The sequence below is a fragment of the Manduca sexta genome, chromosome 27 (assembly GCF_014839805.1).
Source record: "Manduca sexta isolate Smith_Timp_Sample1 chromosome 27, JHU_Msex_v1.0, whole genome shotgun sequence".
NCBI classification, from domain to species: domain Eukaryota; kingdom Metazoa; phylum Arthropoda; class Insecta; order Lepidoptera; family Sphingidae; genus Manduca; species Manduca sexta.
The window spans coordinates 2,994,688-3,021,808 of NC_051141.1; the positions used below are offsets into that span (position 1 = coordinate 2,994,688).

Here is a 27,121-nt window from a genome sequence, read left to right on the forward strand (position 1 = left end):
TGTTTGGAAAGATACAAGCACAATGACTATTTCTATGGCAAAGCAGGGTCCATGGACCTTTTTTGGTTTATTTGGGTATTATGAGGTTTACATATTTTATGTCTCAGGATGGCAAGTGCAGTGAGTGCCAGGCAGCAATGTGTAATTTAAAGTTCTGTCCAGTGTGTTTGTTGAAAGTCGTATCACTTATCAACAGCCGAGCGGCATACTCATCATTCAATTAAAATAAATAAAGTACACATACACACACAACACAAATAAAACAAACAAAAGAAGCACTATATGCGTATATTTATTGAAAAAAGTATACATTCCTACATGATACTAACTAAGATTTAAAGTATATGCTAAGCTCTACATTATGCCCCTATAATAGACGTCTAAGTAATATTCTGCCCTCTGCACATGCGCCAATATAAACCCTTTTGGCTAATTAGCTCAGCATGGTTGCCTCGTTCAACAATCTTACCTGCAAAGAGTTAAAGCTTCATAATCATGGTGTACAACGTTCTTTTGAACAATGTTGTGCAATAATCTCGATTGTATTTATGTTAATAACATGACAAACTGCTCAGACTGCATCTGACAGTAATTATTGAAGTAGCTACTTAAAATGCAATGCACTTCACGTCTACCTAGATGTGAAGTGCATTGCACTCCAAAATTAATATCAATTTTCAACTAATCCAACAATACTTCCTCAATCTGAATAGTAGTTTTCTATATGCCGTGCGCGTTCCAGCTATATATACCTATGGTAAGGGAATAATAGACGAGGAATAATCTTGTTCATTGCTTTCATATTATGTTATTGACTTTGCTGTGCTGGACTTGGAGTGAAAAAGATAGGTTATGAACACGTAACGCGTGTTGCGCCTCATACAATTACAACATTGAAGTTTTTGAGAAACATGGCCTTATTATACCAAATCACAAGCATTTTACCTTTATCTAAAACGCAAATGAGGTCGGCATCCTTGATGGTCGACAGACGGTGAGCGATGGTGATGCAGGTGCGGCCTTTCGCTGCCTTCTCCAGGGCTTCCGACACGGCCTGTTGTAAGACATTTTCTTTTACAACTGACATACAAATGACAAGACCTGCGCCGTAGCGGCAAAGACTGAGATATTAAACTGTTTCAGCGATTAAATGGGGTTGTCAGTTCGTTGGAATTGTGGGATAATATTGAAACTTAGAGAACTCTGCAGATAATATAGGACTGATACTAAGTAGACAGATATGGATGAAATTTTGGATGTACCTTTCACGCAAATAGATCTGAGTGCAAAAGGACTTGAAACAACAAGTTATTCTAAGTACGGGACTATTAGCCCACAGGTCGAACCTACGACCGTCAGCATTAAGGAAGTAAGTTTACCCGTTCACTGTTGGCGTCGAGTGCGGAGGTGGCCTCGTCGAGAAGCAGCAACCGCGGCGACCTGATAAGCGCCCGGGCGATGCACACGCGCTGCTTCTGTCCGCCCGAGAGCTGGGCACCGCTCGAGCCCAAATTCGTGTCGTAGCCCTGAACGCGAAGAAAAAATATTTATTTATTTTATTTTTAAACTTTATTGTATACCATAAGTATTAAAAAAAAAACAAATATGTATACCTATACATATGATGGAAATTATTTAAACATCGGTGGTACAAATGGCGGTCTTATGGCTTGAGGCGATCTCTACCAGACAACCATTGGATGGAGATGATAAAAATAGTCGAAGGGGCAGTTTAGGGCGTACGTAAAAATAATAATAATATAATGAAAAATGTATATGGTAATAAATAGAATATACTACACAAATATACACATATAATTATTTAAAGATGATGTGGTGGTGGTGTAATAATTATTATGTAAATATATTCCATAGAAAGAAAGAATATACTTATACCAAGAAATTCTATCCAATATAATAATAACCTCACAGCCATTATGCTAGAGACCATAATATGTAATCCATATCAATACAATATACAGAGGTTGCCAATGTTTATGACAAGTGCCCAAACCTCACTAGCGTATAGTATCAATGACTTACCTTTGGCAGCGAGACGATGAAGCTGTGTATGTTGGCGGCCTTGGCGGCGGCGACGATCTCGTGCATGGTCACCTTGCGGTTGTTGTCGCCGTACGCGATGTTCTCGGCGAGGGAGCGGTCGAAGAGCACCGGCTCCTGCTGCACCACGCCCAGCTGTCTCCTGAGCCGAGGTAAGGTGATACCAGATCGGATGTCGCGACCGTCCAACTCCTGATGTGCAAATAAAATTCTTTATTTCTTCGGTATACGTATATAATTTGGTATCTAATATTTGTTATGAAATAAGCATTAACTTACGTTTCGTATTTTATTATACGACGTAATGATGTAAGTCAATTCTTTATAGTATTTCATTTATTTTATGTCCAATATAAAGTGTCTTTATGTATATAAGTGACTTTATTTAAGTAATAATTAGATATTCTATGTACCTTGACTTATCATAAGTGCAACTATGTTCGCCTACGTGATGAATAAAGCATTTTTTTATTTATTTTTTATTAGATGAAAACCATGGATTAGTCAGAACTATACACGCGCCTTCCTTTACAGTTGTTACAGGAATAATGGCAAAAACTTTAAGAGAGTGGCGCCTATTAGTTATCTTTTCTAGATTACGGATTACGATTTTCAGAAATAGACTGGTATTGTCTCTGTTAAAATAATAAATAATAATAATATCAGCCCTGTATTATATACTTGCCCACTGCTGAGCACGGGCCTCCTCTTACTACTGAGAGGGATTAGGCCTTAGTCCACCACGCTGGCCTATTGGTAGACTTTACTCACCATCGAAATTCCTATGGAGAACTTCTTAGATGTGCGGGTTTCCTCACGATGTTTTCCTTCACCGTTAAAGCGAACGATAAATTCACAAAGAATACACACATGATTTTAGAAAAGTCAGAGGTGTGTGCCCTTGGGATTTGAACTTGCGGACATTCGTCTTCGCAGTCCGTTCCACACCCAACTAGGCTATCGTCTCTGTTATAGGGTTGCCAATTTCTTGTATGTCCCAGGTAATATGTAGTTGCGATATATAACTAACAAATAGAAGTATTTCTGTTTGTTCTTTAAATTTCATCTCGAGTGTTTTCACTAATTAGCTATATAACCGGATAACAAAAAGATTTGCAAGAGCTATGAATTTTAATCACGCGACTTTGTTTATTTATTCTGCGATTTTTTAGACATGTTTGCATTTAGTTTACGCATTGGGTATAATTAATTAAAGGTGCGCATAACAGCGATAATGTGTCGCTATAATAGTTAATTATAACTGAGGTAATAACAGCGATGATTGTTGTTACTCCGATTAAAGTCATTAGTTCGTGCGTCTCTGCGTCTACGAATGAGAGTTTTAAAATGAAATAATACATTTTCTTAATCATATACGGAAACATAGCTACATTTTTGTCACTAGGTGTTGCTCGCGACTCCGCCAGCGTGAAAAGCTTCTCCTGCTTCATATGTCCCGAAAACGTTAATTTAACAAACGCCACCTATTTAAAAAAGAATATTTTTTCACGTCCGAGCTAATTATTGGGATAAAAGTAGAATATGTGCTATAGCCTATTTTACATGAAAATTTATCACCCGATCACGGAATCAAATACAAATCTACATGGCCAGTCTATAGGCTCGGTCACTCATCCAAGAAAGCGATAACATACGTACCTGCCTACTTTATTTAAATGCTATAATTGTCTACATCACTTACTATGTAACCGGCTTCAGGATCATAGAACCTCTGCAGCAGCTGCAATATGGTGGACTTGCCACAGCCCGACGAGCCGACAAGCGCGACAGTCTTGCCGGCTTCCACCTTCAGGTCTATCCCTTTCAGCACGCGTTGATGCGGCCGTGTAGGGTAGCAGAACTCTACGTCACGGATGTTAAAGCTTCCTGATGCCACCTGCAATGATACAATAAATCTTCATTCGCAATGGGCAAGACCGAATCTTCCTAGCTACTGCAAACACACTTTATGAAGCTTTATATTATACCAGTTTTAATGAGGTTATTTTTATTATCCTTCCTATCATGTGATAGGTGGGTCTGAAAAACTAAGGCGTATTTTTTTCGGATTGAAAACTTAAGCACATTTATGTATGGTAATTTATAACAATTGAACTGTTCGTGAATATTAGAAATATATTTTTATAACTGTTATTTATAAGAATTATTATGTTACTAGAATTTTTTAACGGCCTCCTCTATTGATTTTTTTTCTGAGACTAAAAGCCAACAAACTTTACTAATAATATCTTAGTAGTGTACCCAATCCTTTTTGTCCCTGATACCGTCCTCGGTGCGTATCTTGGGTTGTCTTTGTATGAGAGCCAAGATCCTCGCGCCGCACGCCTTGGCCGAGTTGAAGCTCGGCGCGTACACCAACGACTGGCCCAGCATGTACGCGCCGTACATAACTGCCTCGTTCACGCTGAAATTACAGATTGCATACCGTGTATTCACTGGCACTGCACTCTTGTGGCGGTTGACAGCCTGCCCGCAGATAGTTAGTAGGGAGACAATTGAAAACTCAGGGTAATTACGTGGTACGAGCTTTATTTTTACACCTCCGCGTTACACTCGGTACTGGTTGCTGGTGTTATGCAACAAGAGTCACTGGCCTGGGGAACCCCCATCCAGGCGAACGGCACGTAGATGTTGCACGTGGCTGGCTCCGGCGGCAGCTCGCCAGGCAGTTAGACGGCCACGTGGGTGAGCAGGGTGTGCTTTGTAAGATATTAAATGTAAAATCTTACAGTGCTCATCAATACTGCCTGTAATGCACTTCGAACAGGAACACAACAGTATTTCGAGAGTTGCTTGGCGGCAGAGTGTTTTTTCTATATGTACGGCACAGTGAGTCCACCGTACGTGATGGTAAGTGGAATGGGGTCCAATAGAGTGTCAGTTGACGAAAGGTGACTGCTTCTCGACAGTCGACACAATAATGCTGGCCTGTTAGAACCGGATATACACAGCTGAACAGGCTGCCCGGAACGCGACACACTTACTTATTACACTTATACCGGGTGGACGAGTTACTACGGCGGGTTTTATCACCTTGTATATATGTCCTTGTATATATGGTCGGATATAAAATATATCCTACCACCAACAAAATATTATAAATACTATAGCATCTGCCCAGACGTCTCTCGCAGACGAGAGACCTTCCTAATGGAATTAAGTATTTCTATAAAGCAATGCCTATACTTACAGCATCACAATTTTGTACTCGATCTCTCCATAAGCCACGAGCACTGCTCCATACACGGTAGCACTACAATACGCCATAAATGGCACGTACACTCCGAGCCCGAAGATCAGGCCGCGCCATCGGGTCTTCTTGGCGACGGCGGCCGAGGCTACCACCAGCGCGTCCTGGAACTTCTTCAGGAACAGGTTCTCGATGCCTGGGTCACGGGATTATCGAATTTAGTTGTTGGTAGTTCAACATGTTACAGAATAAATTTGGTTTGTTTGTTTATTATTTTTGGAAAACCCGATCCTGGAAATATCCGGTTGGTTAACTATTGTGACCCAGAACTTTTTAATCTATAATTACGGAGTGAAATCTTTAGAAAACACTCGATTTTTATGAGATTTGTCGTGATTTGCCAATTTTTTATCGACATTGCATTCTATAGCCATAATATGTCTACACGCTGCCTTTAGACCAAGAAGGTAATCAAATCAATAGTAATGTCTGCAACGTAAATATTGTAAACAATAATTAATTGTAAGTCGAAAGGCATTTGAGTTTAAGTTTAAGTCGTTATTAATGTCGAAATACGACGTTTTTCGGCTCATACCTAGACTCTGAACAGTTCTTATGCTGATGACCGCTTCGCTTGCGATAGCCGTTGCTGACTCCATGGCGTTGCGCTCATCCACTTGAGACTTCTGCGAGATGATACCTTCCAACCAGATGCTGCCCACCATCTGTAACGACAAACAACCCTTCTAATTGTAAACTAGCTTGACTGCGGCTCTGCTTTCTTTAATGGACAATAAGACTGAAGAGTAGTGTTATAATTAATAACTTCTGCTCATCGCTTTGTCTGCATAAAAAAAGTAACATATTATTATAATACTCAATAATAAGAAGTAAGGTTTTTGATATTAGTAAACAATTTCCAGAATTGGGATGGGTTGTTTTATATGTTATCCCCTACAACCAAAGTTACTACTATACTTCTTTATAATTATTTGTGTAAACTTCTATTTTATATGTGTTTTAAAATATTAAGTGATTGGGTCTAGAATAATAAAATTGTCGAGTTTATCGCGACATAACTATGTTAAGCGTAGCCGGATTTAATTATTATAAACTAATTTTACCAGAGGCATGAACACCGCAGCAACCAGCGTGAGTTTCCAGTTGTAGCTGATAGCCATAATGAATCCTACGAACACTGAGCTAAAGCCTTGCAAAATGAGTCCGATTCGCAATCCTGTGGCGCCCTGTACTTCGGCCGTGTCGCTGCTCAGGCGTGCGCATATAGCTCCGATGGTGTTCGACTCTTTGTCAAAGTACCCCATTTCCTAAAACAATCGAGGTATAATGTAAATAACGTCTGAAGAATTTCGAAGAAATTAAGTATTAAGGACAGAAGAGTTTTAAAAAAGCTAGCTTATTCATTTCATGATGTTAAAACGGATTAATAACGAAGCTGAAACACGGCACGAGATCACTTACTGAGTCTTATTTCTGTGCAGTGATGATTTTTCTGCCCTTTTATTTGCATGCGTTTCAACTCACTCTCGTTTTATTCATCCATGGATGTGTTATCGAGATAAAGTCGAAAAAGAATTTTGATAAATTAAGTTTACCTGTTTAAGTATAGAAGCAAAATACTGGTATCGAAGCCGCGTGGTCATCTTCAAGCCAGCGGTAGTGAAGGTTGAGCTTTGCAGACACATGGAAACTCCAGCTATGGCTGCTACGACTACAAACATCCCAGAGTATAGGTCTGCTAGATACAGCACTTGGTTTCGATCGTCGAGTACGAATATCTGTAATTAAGTTGTCGAAAACTAGCTGATAGTATCATGGTAAGTGGTAATCCAGGAACTATCAAACCGCTCCCTGACGGGGTGCGCCAGCTGGTTTTGATATCTTTTGACTTTTATTTTTATTAAATCTCAGTAAACTTAGTCTACTACACTTGATGGTATGTGGAATTAGGTTCAGATAGATCAACCGAAGAAAAATCGGCCCTCGCTTATCGAAAATTATGTTGACTGATTTGAAATCGGGTATACACGCATTGATTCTGGAAAGCGACACTTACGTTGGCCACTATGACGGGTATTTTACCTTGTGTAAGGTCATCGCGATCCGGGCGGATTCAATATTCTATCGCCACCAGACTGAGAGAAAGAAGATTCTTACACTGTCCGAGTGAAAAGTCTACAAAAATATGGTGTTAATATTTTTTATTGAGTGTTTCATCATTACAATTCACTTTATTATTTTATACGTAGTTTACTACCCCTGAGCCGAAAATCGGTGCATACTTACCCCAGTGGATAATCCGAAGAGTAACGCGAAGACTGGGAAGCAAGCTCCCTGGAGGATGGCAGCCACCGTTCCCACCGTAATGTAAGGCCATTCTGGAGCGTTTAATTTCATCAGTTGCCAGTCGCTCACAGATTTTACTTCCTGAAAACATAAAAAGTTTAACTGCGCAGTTCATCATCATCATCAGCCGTAGAATGGCCACCACTGAACATGGGCCTTTTCCAAAGATTTCCAGATGGATCTAGTGAAAGCGGCCCGCATCCAACGACCTCCTGCGACTTTTATGAGGTCGTCTGTCCACCTCGTGGTTGGACGTCCGACGCTGCGTTTGCCAGTTCGTGGCCTTCATTCCAGAAACTTCGTGCCCCATCGGTCATTAGTTCTGCGAGCTATGTGCCCTGCCCACTCCCACTTCAGCTTGCATTTATTCACATTGTAAATTTATTCATCTTAAATAATAATTATCAATTTGAATAATATGCTCACAGCAACTGTCATAAAAGTGTTAAGTTCTTTAACTGTTTTTATCATAACTATTAATGGATGTCAGACAATAATGCTTGTTACGGTTCATACCTCTTCATCAGCTTCTTCTTCGGATTCATAGTCAGAGTTGAACACGAAGTTCTGAAGACCAGTCGACATAACAGAGGATATCGAGCCGCGCGGTGTCATCCAATCATGAGTGTCTGTCAAGCACAAGGGATTATCATTAACCTATTGTCGCCTCCCTTTTATTCAATACAATGTGAACTCAACGCGATACATTCCAAGCATGTTGCACAAAACAATTGGGCTAAGTTTTCACCGCGTTTATTATCTAGTTAATACTCTACGCTTCCAGTGGACAAAAGAGTTCCTTAATATAATTATTTTTTGTTTAAGTTAATCACTTTTGATTTTTTAAATGCACCTGTAATAAGCTTATGTTTGTGTGTTCGGAGTAGGGTGTTGGATAGAAGATTGCAAGACGTTATATGATATACCTTTTTTCAGGGAGTGATGCCTGTAGATCCTCCTGTTAGACCGCCTCTTGACGTCGACCCTGGGCCCCGAGAGCAGTTCGATGGCGTCATCGGCGGTGCTCTCATCTACCACGGGCTCTACATCTTGAGGTTCTTTCACTTCGTCGCCTGTCGTCACTAATTTATAGTAGAAACCTGCCAACCAATAGATTTTTAATACACTTAAGAACCGATTCTAAATAGTAGAACAATGAAAATGGTATTGAAAAATAACATACCTTGCGTCTTCATTAATTCGTCATGGGTGCCTTCTTCTACAATAGCTCCCTGATCCATGCAAATGATTCGATCTACATTTTTTACTGTAGAGAGTCTGTAAGATAGCGGATTGTTTTAGTCTTCAAGTAATGCCAACCTACCAAAACTAAATGTCCAGCAATAAATAAAAGAAAACCGTTCCTTAGCTCAAACTGGAAATATTTAAAGATCTAATAAACATATTATATAGGATTTCTTATCAATCTCGATAAGAAACTTAAAGATAGTAATCGACTAGCCACTGCATTAATGAGGTAGAAAGGAAAGACGGTATGCTCGTATTCAAAATACCAACTTGCTCACCTATGTGAGACCAGAATGGTGGTTCTACCGACGCTGGCTCTATCAAGGGCGGCCTGGACCTGCCTCTCTGACTGCGTGTCCAGAGCAGACGTCGCTTCATCCAACAGCAACACGGCAGGTTCTCGCAGCAACGAGCGAGCAATTGCTATACGTTGCTTCTGACCGCCAGATAGAGTTGCCCCACGCTCGCCTATCATAGTCTCATAACCCTTTAAAAATATGAAATGAAAAAATTACGTACACACCAAAATTCAATAAGTTTTTTTTGTTCCTTTATAAATAGTAAGTAATACGATTATAAAATAAAAGGAGATAACAGAGATGTATCTGGGTTTTAAAGTTTGTTATTATATAAATATACATAATCTTATCTATGCTGTACGCTCTTGTAATTGCGTGTGCTTGGTTCTACACTAATGTCAAATATGTTATCCCTTAAATTACTCTTTGTTATTAGTGTCTATAATAATTTCTTATGTTTACGCGAATAGACATTCAAGACACTGTGACCTCATTCTGTGTAGATCGGAGCATCAACAACTGAAATTTAAGTTGTATAATTGTAAAATGTAGGTAGTTATTGTAACTGTGACTTTGCGGGTGACCAACACCTCAGTATCCCGTGACCACGAAGGCTGCAAAGTGTTCGAAATGTCGGGAGAAAACTAAAATTTTAAACCCGCGATAAAATCCGAAAAATAGTTTAATTTTAATGTTGGTGTTTATGTTTTTAAATTCACTTCGGGTCGAAAGTTATTTTAATAGAATTATGTCAATATTTTAACTCCTACCCACTCGACATTGGGAAAATCAACGAAGAAACGGGGGAGCCATTTAAAAAAAAAAAGGAATAAGAAGAAGAAATATACATAAGTTGTAATTAATTTTAAAGATAGCCTAACTAGACCTCTTTATACCTCGTCAGATGTTTTGCTGAAATATATACATTGTCAGATGTTTTGCTGAAATTTTAAGAAAAACAGACGCTTACATTAGCCAGATTTATGATGAAATCATGAGCATACGCCATTTCAGCGACTCTCTGTACTTCTTCCCTGGTGGCTTCAGGGCAGCCGATGGAGATGTTGTCGTGGATGGTGCCGCGGAAGAGCACCGGCTCTTGGCCCACAACACCTGTGGGAGTTAACGGTATAACCAATGCCTGAGCCGTGAACCATCTCACATGTTCAGCAGATAGCTGCAGATATTTACAAATATTTATTAAGCAATTGTCTATTGTATTTGGTGTAATTCCGTAGTTCGTCCTATAATAATACAGTATGGTCCTGTAAAAACTGTAGTTAAATTAAGCCACCTAAAATCTTGGTACGTACTACATACTAAACATACTTGATTAAAGTTGTTATAAAGAAACAATTGAAAGTTCTCAAATAGTGATCGATTCTCTCCTAGCCGAATTTTGGCCACCGCGACCAATTTCAACGGAGATGATTCACGTACGTAGGAGATATTAAAGTGCACAAGTTTGTGCGTAATACACGGGTGCACTGGTGAGACTGCAATCCGACATGACTGGAGGGAGATCAGGTGCAAGACTGCTTTACGTGCTTTCCGAGGCACTGGGGTATCACACCTCCAACTTTCTCACGCCGAGCTGCGACTATGTAATTTTTAAAATGGAAAAACCCAGTCTCTACCTTTTTTGGCCTGACCCGGGACTTGAACCCAGGACCTCAGCGCAGTAATCGCACCGTATACAATTACAACTACGCCACCGAGGCATTCGTAAAAAGAATTATTTGAGAAATAAGCAGATAATTTGTATTCATTCTTCAAGAACTACCTGATGAACACACTTTACAATTACTTACCTAGAGACGACCTCAACCAGCCAATGTTGAGGCTCTTTAAGTCTTTACCGTCGAGCTTCACTGAACCAGAGTAAGGGTCATACAGTCTCTGCAGCAGTTGCAATATAGTACTCTTTCCACAACCAGACGAGCCGACCAGGGCCACACTTTCTCCAGGACGGATATGGAGAGAAAATCCTTTAAGGACCTTTGAAACAGATTCATAAATATCCCAGTTATATTATAATGTTTACTGTTTTAAAGGGGATTACAAAGGCAAATATAGTTGTTTCAATTTCCAATCCAGAAACCTCAATATTTTCAAATTTATGGCTGGTCTTTACAAATTATCGGTGATTTTAGAGACGAAAGAAAACATCGTGTTATATTCGCAGGCCAGCTAGATGGAAAATAGATTTAACTCAACTCATTCGAGAAAAAAGTCCATAATACTACCATATAGTCTATAGTACATAATACTGAAAAACATAACTGAATTATTCACATTTCGTACCTTAACTTCAGGCCTAGAGGGGTAGCAGAAATGGACATCTTCTAAGACAATTTCCCCGATGACCCTTCGTGGAGACAGGCCGTTCTGGTCGAGACTGTCTATCTTTGGCTCTCTGTCGAGCAGGTGGAATATACTGCTGGCTGCACCACGCGCTGCAGCAAACACTTCGATGTGGGGCACACAGAATGTTATGGACTGCGTGGCCATGTATAGGGCAAATAGAATCTGAAATATAGAACGGTCTTATGTCTCATCTTATAGGTGCAATTAACACTACCGCATTCGTTAATAACGTCGATGCTCAATTCCTATTTCACTCTATATTCTCAGGCGCTCATGCTAGTGACTGCTTAGTATTAATTTATTCGCTCAATATATTTTTTTAATGATATTTACAAAGTGTAAATTTACCAACAAGTAGTTCAAATTTATCATTGAGCACAAAAAACGAAATTAAATACTACGCTATTAATTTAATGGCTAGTAGTCGACTACTAGGAATACTCACACTGTACAGTGCTCCCACAGAATACTTTCTATCATCGGCTTCTTTGTCGAAATCGGCCAGTACCAGCCTAGTGCCGTACGTCAAACCGATGCAATTCAGACAGTAGGTAAGAACCCAGTTAAAACCGTTCCCAAGCCCGGTGAAGAACCCGCGCCGACGACCATAACGCTCAGCTGGTTCCAGTAAACGCTTGTATCTAGATGAAGAAATATTTTTATTTAAGTCCATGAAATGCGATGAAAAACAATATCACGAGTACTGACAATTACAGCAAGGGCCAAATGTCGGCGCAATTGAACCGAGTGCATCTCATGAGCCAATCTACTAAACAGTCTGCCATGCTCATGTTATATAACGTAGGCTTACTCTTGTATCTGAAAGGGTAGTCAGAGGTGCAGCAGTAGGATATGATAAAGGGCTGGTATGACGTCACACTTGTGTCACAAAACTTCTCTATTTAATTGCAGCTCACATGCATGATTACGTTTTCACTACTCAAACTGCATGTTGCGCCTTGCACAATGTAACGCTGTTTCAGCTATGGATGTGTACTCATTATCACGATCGCTTAAATTATTTTTTGTTGTGCCGCCTGGTATGGACCTTCTCCAACGGGGGAGGAGGGGGGTGTCAGAAACCCCCGCGTATCGAAGGACGCTTTGAGCGTCAACGACAGAGCCCATGCGGTAGGCCCCAGCCTACCATCTACACTGCTGTCTACCCTGGGGGTTAATGGAAAGTGTGCACGAGCGCACGACGCATACTAATTACAACGGTACTTAGTCGGTGGAGAGGCCCCTGCTGCCCGCCGACGACCCCCCGTTGGCCCCTATTAGTTGCCTCTTGCTACGGGTAGAGCCACCACGGTATTCTCTAATACCGTGGTGGAATTCTCCAAACGTCCACATTTCACAGGTCGGGCAATCGCTAAACCTACACTAACCTCCTGTATGCGACATAATTTCATAGCTTAGCTTTGGTCTCGCTCGTCGCTTGACTCTAGTACGTAAGCAGCCGTAAACTGATAATTACAACGACCTCTAAACGAAATTATAAGACTCATCATGACTATTTATAATTACATGAAAAGATAACTTCAGAATAATCTGAGTTTTTATAGGAAAATGTAAACAATCTGATAATTATCTAATAGTGAATATTACAAAATATTTACTGAATTGAAAAAATATTTACTACATCATTATGCATCTATATTTCTTAGTTCCCTGCAAAGATGTTGATGATGTTTCTATACTGTAATTTTTGCATGACTGTAGTTTGATGTGTTATTGTGTATCACTTGTAGCTTGCATGTTTAGTTTAACTGTTAATGTAAATAAATTAATAAACAAAACAAATAAATAAATGTTACTACTTTTATCAGTTTAGGAACAATGTCAATGTCAAAGTATTTTGAATATAATATGAGCAGCTTGTTGTCGTCATTTTGTGTCCTGTGTCTGGTGGAACTTACGGTCAATTTCAATAAATCGTTCCATTACTCGTGACGTACACGCTGTGATTACTTGGCTTGCTATTTTTATATTGTTAGCTTACCGGTCTGCATCACGTACAGATTTAGTTATAAAAGAAATAAATGTTTTTTATCTGTTATCTTAATCACCTATTTACATAATGTCTACTATAAAAGAAACAAAAAGAATTCTTTAAATACATTATGATTCCTGCTGTCTGGTTTCTGGAGCCACGCAGCAGTGTTGGTGTACAGTACAGGTAGGCAGTAATACAAGCACAGTTCTTCTTTAAAGGATACGTTACCATTTTAGTTACTGGGCATTACGGGATTAAACATCTCCCTCTCTCTATCTGAAGATTATGACCGCACGGCAGTTTCATGTACTTCTCAACTTAAATTTTTATATAATTTGGTACCGGGTTTAGTTAGAAGGCGTTTTATCCTAAAAGCCGAAAAACCGTCTCCTAAAGATACTTAAGATGGCGTTTTATTATGCTAATATAAAAATAACTTACCTTTCTACTTCTTTGTTTTCCCCTCCGAAGGCGACGACTGTCCTGACTCCCTTAAGTACTTCTTCAGCCTGCTTCCCAGCCTGACTGTACGACTCCATCTCCCTCACAGAAGATTTGGCCTGGTACTGTTTGTGAGAAAATTTAAATAATTGACTAAGTGGTAAGTATCAAGGCACAGGTAACAACGCAGGGTATTTCCGTCGCCAAGCCACATTGAGCCAGTACTGTTGTATCCCGGTTTGATGGGCATTCTAGCCAGAGTGATAAGTGAAATTGCTGCGCATTACGAAACTTAATTTTTTTTACGTGCACGACTCCACTGTCGAATGGGTTCCGATAGAATGTCGACTGACGAGAGATGATTACCCCTCGGCAGTCGACACAATTATGCCGGCCTGTTGAAACTGGATATACACAGGCTGATCCCTGAACGCGACACACTTACGTCGCCCACTATGACATGTTTTAATAACTTGTGTACAGTGGTCGCTATCCGGGCGGATATAAATTATATCCTACCACCAGCAAAGTCTATTTAATGTATCAGCCTCATGAGCGCAGTCTAATGCTGTAATTCGAAGTTTGATTGTTGTTATTAAATGATCAGAAGTTTGGCTTGGCTTGGTTTTAGGAACCTAACAGTCAATGATCTCATCACCGTTAAGGCCTTTTTTTTATCGCGGGGAAATCACTTTAAGTTCCCCCATTAGTCCAAGGAACCAAGGCGGGTATGTCGGCGTTGCCAGCACGCTATGTATGTCGGCGTACCAACTAAAACCCCGCGGTAGCCTTCATCGACGCATTAGAGGCGGCTCCGGGGTACCATAAGGCATTACCTCATATCTCTACCAGAACAACCTTTATCACCGTTCAGGCCTGCCAGTTCATACTTACGTTGGACAATATAACCGAAGCAGTAACAGAGAATGGTATGACCGCGGCACAGGCGAGGGTCAGCTCCCAGCCCAGAGGGAACGCTGTGCTGAGACAGATGATTGACGTGCCCACTAAGTTGGACACTACGGCCAGTTTATCGCCCATGCCCTCCTTCAAGTTCATTAAGTTTCTGAAACAACACAATCCACGCTTAGCCAAAGACTACTATCTTTTACAAAATTAAAAAAGGGAGGAGGTCCTATGTTTGACTGCATTTTTTTATGTTTTACATTGCGCATTCCACTCTCAGTTAGTTTCATGAATTGTTAGTTCGTATATTGTTAGTATTAGCTAAACTAAAGCCATTTTTGCCACAACACAATCTTGATAATTAAGGCAATACTAACATTAAACGTGCGAATGAAGAAACAAATACTATTTGCTTACTCAGTCTTGATTAAAATGAGGAGTATTTCTCAATCATTATTATTTAAAGTTTTTACTAAATCATTTACTTTTTAGTACGGAAGGCGATTTCCATTGATAATAACAATCGCACCAAGTGCTTCGCTTTACAAAGTCAATGTTAATTATAAGGCAAAAAAAGAATATCTTGTTCACGAAAACTAGAATTTTCTCTAACAATGTGTATCACAGAAATAAGAAATAAAAAAGACACCAGGCCATGCATTTTTATGACAGTTGTAATAAAATTGTTTACAATATTGTTCATTAAACTAACAGATCGTAATTAAACTATCTACAGTACAGCATTGTGTGCTGACGTTTAAATACGTCATATCAATCAGATATACGTTAGGCTGGATCGACAACCGATCTAATGCGAAGTGTAGCGATAAATCTTATTTACGATACTAGTCAAGGAACGTACATTAATCGATACTAATAGAAGTTAATAAAATCCATAAAGCTATGAAAATTATGTAACTGCTTTTAATAAAATGACAATTTGACCTTATAAGCGAGAGGAAGCCAATTCAGTAATTTGGAAAGGAGAAAATCGATTAAAATTATAGGACAACGTTTAAATAATGCGTTGACACTAAAATAAAAATTAAATAGACTTCATATTTTTATAGATAAAAATCATATCTAAGAATTTTTCTTCATATATTTATAAAATCGTTATAAATTTTGCTTTAGTAACTCCATTTATGTTATCTATAACTGAAAACAATTCATGTCGTTTTGTCTGTTACCAATATGATCTGGCAACAACCGACTATTCAATGACCATCAACGCTATGAATATTTCTCAATCAGTGTATTCATGAGTTTATGGGCTCATAATAAAGATTCTATGCATCTTCATAAAATCGGTCTGACACACAACTCGGGCTTGCATCAATTCAACTCAAATTTTACAAACATTGATTGTAATATGTTTGACTTCTATGATATATAAATTCTTTTGATTCATCACTAAATCCTTGCTTTCGATAATAAAATGTTGCATGTGAGATTTACTTAGCTATAGCTGGAATAATTGTATTGCTTCCATATTTTAACATTTTAGTAGAATAACGCAATAAATAATAGCAATTTATAACTCACTCAGACATTTTTGCTGCTAAATTGAACTCTGTGTCCGTATCGAACCAAGACATGTCCTGACGAAGTACAGCCTTCAGGAACAAAGTTCTGATCCTCGTTATCTGTAAAGAAAGAATATTAGCCATACGATAATAACTTAGCGTATAATTTATACCATTAGTCGAAGTACACACGATACCTAAATCTACAAACTATTACTACGGACGAATTTGTAAACCTATTAAACCTTTTTAGCGGCAAGGTCACATTTATTATTTTCGTTAAAATCGTGAAGCTCGACCAGTTAATCAGTAGTGAGGTCAATTTATCTGAATTGCTTTTGTTTACGCATGCGCTTTACTAGAGCATTCTTTATTACATGGAACCTACTATACTATTAAATAATATACATATTGTATAGGTATATAATGACAATAAATGTTATTACTATGTAATAGACTAAAACAAGCAATGCGAAATTATTAAAATATTAAATGTAAAATCTTGTAATTAAACCAATGTGATCTTTAAATGTTACATATCACAACTCATATTGTTCAAGTCAAAATATTATCCTCCCTGCGTCATAATCTTGCACTCCTGAATTTTATAATAATGATGACAATCCTAAGGCACAGACATGTATTTGATAATTTTTATATTATTATATAACGAAAGTTGATTATATACTACAGCTATAATAATAACAAAAAAATACTATAATAAAATAAATAAATATTTTATTTTACCAATCTGCCTACAAGTATTCAGCCAAATAGAATAAAAGTATAAAGTCTGTATAGACTACCTCGGTGGCGTAGTTGAATTACAGTACGACTGCAGTGCTGAGGTCCCGAGCCAGGCAAAGTGATGTAGGTTTTTCTACTTCATCAGTCCGAAGTCGGGAATTTATGCCCGATATGGCGATAGACTCGCCACCTACCTTCTTGGGACGGATACTAACGACGGATATTGGAATGCACCAGTTGCGATTCTGCCTACCGCTTTAAGGATAAAAGGCGTGAGTATCTGTTTGAGAATGAAAGTAGCTGAATAAGCCGAATATGATTTCCATACGACATTCCATTATTTTTTATTCTCGTTAATATAATGCATCGCGACTACTCAGTAGGCATACTCTCAATAAAAGCCATAATCAATACAAACACTTGTGAATTGCACATCAATTGCGTCGGAGCGGTAATTGAACTATGTGTCCACTAAACAATACATGAAGATGTTTTGTATGGATAAAGTCTTCATTGCATGACAAAAATACCATTTTAATGCTTGTAAAAGAAGCGTTAGTTAGTTATCGCATAGTTATGTTTAGTGTAGACGTAGCCACGTGTCTGTTTCGATAGCTATTTTTTTTTGTTTCGCGTAGAAATTTCTTATGGCTTTCGTGGGGGTTGACTGGGCGTTTATGTTGGGGTCACCGTGCCTACGACCCGGCGTTGAGCCGCACGGATTTGATGATGACCTTCAGGCGACCGCCGGGCCGAGTCCTTACCCTATATACAACGCACGGCATAACAACTAAAACTACGCGGTGGCCCTCTCCGGCGCATTAGGGCCAGCTACGGGCTTCCCCTGGTGAAAGTGTTTAAGTCGTCGTCCACCACCATCCCTGCGCGGTGCCGCCTTGTACGGCCCGTCTTTTATGGGCCACGGGCGGGGGCTCAGAAGTCCCCACGCAACCGAAGGACGCTCTCAGCGGCGACGGCAGCATGAGGCTTACCTCCCAAGCTACCGTCCATCCCGCGGGTCACCACAATGTGCGACGGGCGGACGGCCCCCTGCCGTACGCCGACGACTCCCCGATTAGTTAGTATTAGTTAGTTACTATTAGTCGCCTATTACGACAGGTAGTGTATACCGTGGTGGCATTCTCCAAACGCCCCCAATCTACAGGGCGGTGTTTCGATAGCTCTACTAGTCTACGCACGATCGTCATCTATTACTTGACCGCCTGTGGTACCTTTATCGCACTGACTGCCTCGGTGGTGCAGTTGTAAATGTACACAGTACGAGTACAACCACTGATGATGTCTTGGGTTACAAAATCGGGTCAGGCCAAAATAATAGTGAGTGGGTTTACCATCTTAAAAAAATACTCTGTCGCAGCTCAGGAAGTTGGCGGTTTAACATCCCCTTGCCTTGTAAAGCACGTAATCACGTTGGTCCTGCGCCTAATCTCTCTCCGGTTATCTCGGATTACTGTCTGAAAGGACCATGAGAGCGAAGGAACAGAGAGTGCACCTGTGTTTTGCGCACACACTCGTGCAACATAATATCTCCTGCGTATTTGGCTGATCTTTGAGATTGATGGCCGTGGCCGAAATTAGGTTAAGAAGAAATCATTACTTATTGATTTGATAGGGACCCTATTATATTACAAATTGCGACGAACTTTCGCCACTACTATGAAATACATATCGTTGTACAACTTTCGACGAAACAACTACTGAAGTCGCGGTAAACAAACGCATTCATGCATTGCGGACAAATGCGTTCAATCAAAACGAATTACCTGTCTCAAAGCACTCCAACTGATGAGTCCCACAGATAACATACAAAAGATGATCGAAACTGCTATACTTATGAACATTCCTATGGCCATCGCCTTAGCGTCTTCTATCAGAGCTTCCATATTCTCAGCGTGGGTCGCGTTCACTCTGCAGACAAAATTATTTTTAGGAATATGAATTGGGAGTGCGAAATTAGGGCATCGTAAAATAGACATTATTTATAAAAAAATGAAAGACATTAAATATGATATTCGATATGAATATATGTTAAGGAGTAAGTGCAACGCTATTTTGACGTAGTTTTACCTAGTGATGTGATTTAGAGCTTGCATCACGTCATATAAGGTGTATTAAGGTAAGTTGTTCGTGCATAAGTTCGGCTAGGAAGGTACTCCCGCAATGTATATTTCTGCCGACAAGCGACATTACGTACCATTGTGACTCAATTTAAAGGAAATTGTGGCAGTAATTACTGGGTATTATAAGCCAACTTGTTATGTCTAAGGGTGATAAGTGCAGGGCATTGCCAGGCAGTGGTTTGTAATTAAGTGTTGGTGACGTTGCTATTGTGGAAGGCTTGCCGTGTCGCTTACGAACACTAGCGGCTGTCTCGTATCGCGATTTATTTGTATAAAGTAAACACAAATTAAATTATGTGTAACTCAGAAGGGTAATTTCGTGCAAATTGGTAGCGTTTGGTACATGTATTAAGTAATTCGATTTGAGAAAAATCAATCCATTATACAAAAACTGATTTATCTGACCTATAAATAGCTCTGCACTTTGTACTTACAATCTTCTTCCGCCGCCGAAAGCGACAGTCAGCGGCAAATAGCTGGATAGCCGGTCTTGAAACTTGGTCCTCTCGACGAAAGCCGTGCTGAGCTCTCCGATCTGCACCAGGTTGAAACACACACCGCAACCGCTCAGCAAACCGAATAGCACGCCGAGCAACGTCGCCATCAGCTCGAGACATGTTGCGTGCCGAAACTGGCGAATAAAATGGAAACAAAAATAATATATGTAGGTATATATATTAATAAAATTCATGACTACCGTAACGCGTAAAATAATACACGCCGGCCGCCCATGTACGCCCGGCAGTATTTATAAAAGTAAACATTTTGAGTACCAGACATAAATAATGATTTTATGATAATATTTAAAATTTACCCCAGCAACCCTAAAGGAAAAGACAGGAAAAGTTTCTACTGAACGTTCTGGATCGAGTATCTTCTTTATTTATTGCATCGAATGATGAGACGAGCTTCCCGTTCGCCTGATGGTAAGCGATACAACCGCCTAAAAATAGTAGAAACAACATCCAACACGTTGATTTAAAAAGTATTGTTTGGTATTCCACAGCGTTCGCCATCCTGAGACTTGGGACGTTAAGTCTTATTATGTATGTCCAGTAGTTAAATTAGCTACAATATTATTTAAATCGGAACACAACAGTACACAGTTGTTTGGTGGCAGAAATAGTCGTTGCGGTGGTACCTACCTAGGCGGACTCTCATATATGAGACCTGCCTCCAATTTAGTCATTCCGTTCATGAGTTTAAATTCTGAACATAGCACACATACTGTTGTAGTTCAAACAACATAAATTCACAGCCATGGTTAGATTTTGGTGTTGGACACACCGAACACGTGCTCATGTTCGCACATACATAATACTTTTAAAAGGATGTATTCATTGATTATAAATTATTTACAATTCAGATAACCGTTCCACTTACTTCTCCCCAAGTGATGGTAGCGATAACTCGTATGTTGCCCGCGAATAAAAAATGGTGTTGTTTGGTTTGTGTTTCCAGATAAAAATTCTTACAGAATATACAATTAAGAAAAGGAAAATTATATTTCTAAGTTAAAGTGAATCTCTTAGATACCGTCGCCCACATAAGTAGTTGAACAACATCAAAACGTCTATACACTTTTGTGTTTTTACCAACAATTTTATTTTCTTTTCAAAATAAAACAAACGGAATCTACTTCACTAAATTAAACGTAACGTGTATAGACGCTATGAATCCATTACTTTTGCGATAGCTGCTGCTGTGGCTGATTATACACGGTACTTTTTATGTGTCAATTTTATCAAAATTTCCGTTAGGTTTTTCACTTCTAACAAAGAACCAAACATTTTCACAGACATTTTCGTACTTAGTATCAATTAAATAAAATAATACCCATGTTTAATTGACGAAGATACGTTCTTAATTTATTACGAAGATAAAGAATGCCGTTGAGGTAACAAAAAGTTGACATTTTGCAAAAAGTACATAATGTTATGTTGAACTTATTTTTGATTACAATTCTATTTTAATCGAATACAGATTAATTATACCGGTAATAATCATAATTATGAAAAATGATCCTTTAATCCTTATAATTCGCTTCCTTTTGCCTTTATAATTTTACAATGTTACTATATTTAATAATAATAGATGTAAGTAGGTAATAACGGAATAAGCTGTTTTTTTTTTAATTATCCACCTTGCACCCGTATTCTATCATATGGGCTTTAGATCGTCAGGTTCAAAACATATATGAAAACAGCCTGCAATATGTACTAGCAGATGATAGATTCGTAACTCATCAAGCACGTAAAGCTGTTCCTGCACCTGATAGAGAGTGCTCCTGTGTACTGCATACACGTGTGCACTATAATATAACCTGCGTAATTAACTGATCTCTGTTGAGATTGGCCGCCGTGGCCAAATTCGGCTAGATGGGATGCAATTCAATGTACGTTCAGTGTCGGGCTCATTGATAAGTTCATGGGGTCAACGCAACTGGCCTGAGCGGGCCTGAGCACAGCGAACGCGTACTGACCGCCTATCTGTATACTGCCAGACAGAATCTTAAACAGTTGCTCTAGAAAGGTTATGAGGGCTCGCATAGATGTTAGCTAGGCTAAGACATTATTCCATAATTATATCCAGACCTTAAGTTAAAGTAAGCTATGTTCTTTGTGTAATTTTTGCAACCAGGCCAGTTAAGCTAAACTAATGTAGCCTCGTTCTAGATCTGCGATTAGCAAAAGGCATACAGTTAGTTGAGCCTATATCTGCCTAATTGTGTAGCAATATATTATGTATGTTTGTCCAACAGTCCGTCGCGTTACCATGAGGGTTGCAAAGTTTTCGAAACGCGTCGGTAGAAAATTATAATATAAAAATCGCGATAAAATCCAAAAACTACTAAATTTTCTTGCGATGTGTATGTTTTTTATAATTATAAACACAAATTATAAGGCTCGTGTTGGGTTATAAGAAAATTTTATAGTTTACAAAACAATTACACTTCTATAAAATTACAAAAACTTAATTTCATTATATTAATTTATAGTAATATCAGTCTTCTATTATATACTTTCCCACTGTTGGGCATTGGCCTCCTCTACTACTGACAGGGATTAGGCCATAGTCCACCACGCTGGCCTGGTGCGGATTGGTAGACCTCACAATCCCTCAAAATTTCTATTGAGAATTTCTGAGGTATACAGGTTTTCCCACGATATTTTCCTTCACCGTTAAAGCAAGCGATAATTCAGAAAGAATACACACATCATTTTACAAAAGTCAGACATTAGTCTCGGCAGTACGTTCCACACCCAACTAGGCTTTTTTGTTGCCCTGACTTCATTTAATGAGACAGATATTTCAGTTTTAAAACGTATATCCTGCATTGTATATTAAAAGTAAAAAATTATAATAATCAATCTTCATCATTGGCATTATGAACTATTTCTTATACAATTAAATGTTATAAAAAAAATACTCACGATTTGAAAATATGAAACCTGAGGTGGAGGCGGTGGTTCCTCTTTTTTCCTGTAAAAAAACAATAATTATACGCACACAAATCAAACAAAATTCGCTCTGCGCTTTAAGCGTTTACAAATGTATTAACGTCAAATTATTTTAAATAAATTACTATAATATAAATGCGACACTAAATTCGCATTACAAAACGTATCTCGCGTGTTAAATATTTGAATATTTTTATAATTTTAAATTTGACACGTACTGCCCCCTTTTGTTTTTGGTTCCCATATCGTCAAATCGAAGTGTTTACCAACTTCAAGAGCGCGCGCCTATTGCAATGTCTGCCGATCGATTGAGCTCGTGAATTGCTTCAGGAGCGACACTCATTGAACGATTATTTGTATGTTCCTACTGGCTACTGATTACAGTGGTGCTATATTCTACGTGCTTATTATATAGGTCCCTCTAAGCAGAACCAAGGTGGCAACATTTTTATTAATCATTGACGTCATTGCAACTGCGTTCGCGTGGGAGTAATTGAATCGCATTTGTAGCGAAGCGGGGTCTGTGAAGATTGTATATATTTTTGTTTGGTGTACCTAGTAGTATAGAGGTATTGAGGAATGTATGTTCACGAGAACTTACACTAAAGAAATTACTTAACGATAATTTTTACGATATTTAAGTCGTCGTTAAAGTGTATTATTGATCAACCAGCAAACAGCTCAGCTATATTACAAAAGGAACATTTATCTGCTGTGCCGGATCATGCAACCCACGCTAAATGCGCGTTCCGCTCGCTAAGCTTGCGGGGTTATATACCACCCTAAGGGGGTTTGGCAGCAGCTTAGCTGCTTAGTTTCCACGTAGATTATAGTATCCCATATACTTTGACATATACAATATTTGATTGTATCATGATTGCTAATTTCCTACAATTTAACCCTTTCAGGAATTCTAACCTGTCCTGCTTTAATTACATATGTATTTTAACCAATTAACTGTTCACCAGTATTTGCAACATCACCATCATTAGAATTGTTAGCGTGTGCTAAAATCAAATGGTAGTATAAAATAATTAAATTTACTTTTGTTTACTTTTACAAATGTGTAACAATACCACAAGACTAAGAGAATATTTGTAAATTGACGAATTATGTAGTTTCCGACGACTATTATTACGCTGCGATTTAAATTTTGTTTTTTTATTTGTGACAGTTATTAATTACAATGACAAATGCACGTCTACGTCTAGTCATTGTCAAGTTGTTTTGTAATAATTACTAAATAATAATGTTTACGGTATTAGTTAAATATCACGATAGCTGTCCTTTCGTGTCACTCCTGGTTAAAATGATTTTAAATTAGGCGTCTATAGAATATGTTGTCCAATGCTAATGTCATCATGAAAATGTTGATCCGTCGGCAAGTCGTAAATACAAAATCCTTTCTGCAACTGAGTTAAAAATTGTTGGGCCGTCGCTACATTAGTGCAGGATAAGGGGCTATAACAACAGGTGGAAGGAGAGGTAATCTTTATTTAATTACATATATATTGCAACCGAGCCTGACATTGGTCTTAAAACTAATAAATAGATTTAGTTATTTGAACATAGTATCACGTTTTTTCCCTTTATCAAGGGTAAGCAAGGTTATCACGCAGATGTCGCGCTATGTTAAGCCCATGTAATAAGATAGTTTCACACACAGTACGCACTGACACCTTATCATTTCGCCAGACACGGAATTCGAAGCCGAGACCTCAGCACGGTATGTGTACAGCTATTCCATCGAGGCAGGCATTATTTACCACCGAAAGGGTATGAAAAAGCGCAACCAGGGCACCCACTTTTCGCCAAGTGTGTTCCGTCCCATGTTGTGAAAGGGGGCGAGCCTATCGCCATATCGGGCACAAATTCCAGTCTCCGGGCTGATACTAAGCAGAAAATCCCAAATATCACTTTGCTCGACCCGGGATTCGAACCCAGGACCTCGGAGCGCTGTCTTACTGCCCAAGCAGTAGATACAACTACGCCACTGAGGCAAGTTTAAAGTTTTATATAAATTGTTTTTGATTCAAGCATAATTGAGATTATTCGAGACGCTGTTGCCAGTTCATGCGTTTATTATCACGGTCAACATTTCAATACAATCAATTGTTCCAGTAGCTAATAGGCGACATTGTTTTATGTTAAATTATACTGTCGCGGGATAGGGACACCCACGCGGACGGCGGAGCCATTTCTAGCGTGTGTACGTGCATGTGCATTTTTGAAATAAAATCCAAATGGGGTACATTATTAAGTCGGAGAGACCGAGAAATTCTTAAAGACATGTTTCAAACTAAATACAATTGATTCAAATGCTCCATTGGTACTTTATGCAACCTATTTTACTTATAGTATATATCCTTTCTCAGGCGATTTCTAATAATAATAGTTATAAAGAATAATAGCCGTAACATCTAAATTCACATTTAAAAAATTACAAACCTAAAGCACTCTGGTCAGCCAAACAGCTTTATGCTCGATACTTCTGTCATTAAAGATGGTGCCTTCTCTTCTGCCGAGACGCTGAAAACAGAATGATAATGCATATCATTATGGAGAAAAATCTCTATGCAAAGGCGCCTCGACCTTCATTTTGCGTAATAAGACGAGAGTCAATATCAAGAATAATTTACATTTATACTTTTGACACTTGGTTTAGCATATTTTGCATTAAAATCATGAAAAATTCTCGCTTATTACGCCTTTGTAGATGTATGATCTTAGGTTAAATAGTAACCTGTAGCAATCAGAGAGTCTATGTAAGAAATATTTTTTAAAATCGAATTTCATCTGTTCCATTGATTGCTCGAAACGAATCCAGTATTTTTATGTAATCTTACTAATATAAACATGAACATAAGTGAGGATCTATGGAAGTATATTACACGTAAACGCTAAAATCGCTAATCGTATGGATAGGCTACTTTTTATCTCGATAAAATTATATCCAGAAGTGTCTATCACGCAAGTTGCGAACATCACACCGTATAAAGTCTAATGTGGCGCCCTAAATGTCAAATACATAATATAAATAAAATAAGGAAATGTATTCGTATATTTTATAAAAAGCAAGTCATGGTCATCTACCAATCGTATGAATTGAATATCAGTGTTTAAGAACTGGCAATTTACCATCAATTGAGCGGCGAGGCTCGCGCCTGCTTCAATCATGCAGCGCTCACCGTCTCGTTATTGTAACTGAAATAAATAATGGAATAAGGTCATGTTGTTTCAGGACCACTGTGATGACCATATCGATGAATAGAAAAGTTATTGTTGGGATGGTGTACACAATACCAATGCCCTTTGTTACGATTAATATGCATGAGGAATGATAAAATTATCATTAAATATTGTATATTTTATTAACTGAGAAATTAATTTTATTAACTAGCGTTATAGTTTAATGATAATGGGTTTTTATATGTATTTTGTTTTAATACCCATTTAATGCTTAGCTACAATTAAAAAAAAGATAGATCGTGAGCCCGACTGCTGTAAGTTTTTTCAGATAAAAAATCGCATAAAAACTGTTCATTACTCAAAATTTAAAGGTATTTCTAGGTGCAATACATTATATATGCAAAGTGGTTTAAGTTATTCATTATAATGTAAGCTAATTGTTACAGAAAGTCGGTATCGGTCGAGTCGTAGTAGATATATCAAAATAAATTAAGTAGATATTCTTAATTATTTAATATTTTTATGTTCGCAATACTGAGGTTAAAATGCAGTATATCTGGTACAACTGTGAACTGAGGGCAAATTAGTTAATTTGTACGTATTGTAAATAAAGCTGTAATAATGGATTCTAATATCATATTTTGTATTGATGTTGTGTATAAAAAACAATATAATTTAAAAAGTACAAATAATTCAACAAAATATTCTTTTTTATCGAAATTTAATAACGAACATTTGTCATATATTTCAGCTGAAAATTGTATTAAAAGTTAAAACATAACTGTATTAATATCTATAGTACCAATATATTAAAGTCGGGTTCACACTTTTGAACGTTGTGCGTACCATGCAACGCAACTATTATGTTGGCACATTATTAGTCATAAAACTTTGTTTACTAAAATATTCACCATCACTAAATATGTGCGATATAAATGGTACATAAGTTATTGTTGCATTTTACCAACTATTAGTTCAAGAAACTGTATCTAAATATTTTGTTCTCTTTACGCAATAGAAGTGGCGTAGTATACATCGTAAATGATCACAATATTATCACATAAACAGGCACAGTAACTGAGAATAAAGTAATGTAATTACGAACTGCCGCGATGGCGTAGTTGTATTACAGTATTGCAGCGTTAAGGTGTCGAGTTCGAT

The 27,121-nt window shown here is 38.3% G+C and overlaps 1 protein-coding gene across 2 annotated transcripts; it reads right to left on the reverse strand.

Moving 5' to 3' along the window:
- Positions 1 to 271: 271 nt before the first annotated feature.
- LOC115448539 (multidrug resistance protein homolog 49-like) lies at positions 272 to 23,138 on the reverse strand. Of its 2 annotated transcripts, XM_037444040.1 has the most exons (26): positions 22,990 to 23,138; positions 22,745 to 22,793; positions 19,745 to 19,941; positions 18,954 to 19,098; positions 16,442 to 16,542; positions 14,885 to 15,056; positions 13,991 to 14,115; positions 11,999 to 12,194; positions 11,491 to 11,715; positions 10,998 to 11,184; positions 10,157 to 10,299; positions 9,166 to 9,374; positions 8,823 to 8,917; positions 8,566 to 8,739; positions 8,156 to 8,268; positions 7,580 to 7,720; positions 6,889 to 7,071; positions 6,397 to 6,600; positions 5,868 to 5,997; positions 5,273 to 5,468; positions 4,324 to 4,486; positions 3,764 to 3,958; positions 2,044 to 2,253; positions 1,380 to 1,526; positions 946 to 1,054; positions 272 to 469 (listed from the first exon to the last, which is right to left on the reverse strand). In XM_037444040.1, exons 1-26 carry the CDS (start codon positions 23,013 to 23,015, stop codon positions 381 to 383), a joined length of 3,924 nt encoding a protein of 1,307 aa, XP_037299937.1. In that variant the 5' UTR covers positions 23,016 to 23,138; the 3' UTR covers positions 272 to 380. The 2 variants fall into 2 exon arrangements, with proteins under 2 accessions (XP_037299937.1, XP_037299939.1); XM_037444042.1 differs by lacking the exons at positions 16,442 to 16,542; positions 18,954 to 19,098; positions 19,745 to 19,941; positions 22,745 to 22,793; positions 22,990 to 23,138 and adding an exon at positions 15,382 to 15,455.
- Between the last annotated feature and the right edge of the window lie 3,983 nt (positions 23,139 to 27,121).

Excerpts from the sequence above, each read along its gene's own strand:
- LOC115448539 (XM_037444040.1), bottom strand. The coding sequence starts at position 23,015 with ATGGGAACCAAAAACAAAAGGGGGCA. Across the intron at positions 22,794-22,989 it reads ACCAAAAACAAAAGGGGGCA|GAAAAAAGAGGAACCACCGC; the intron begins GTACGTGTCAAA and ends GTTTTTTTACAG. Across the intron at positions 1,055-1,379 it reads TCGACGCCAACAGTGAACGG|GCCGTGTCGGAAGCCCTGGA; the intron begins GTAAACTTACTT and ends GTCTTACAACAG.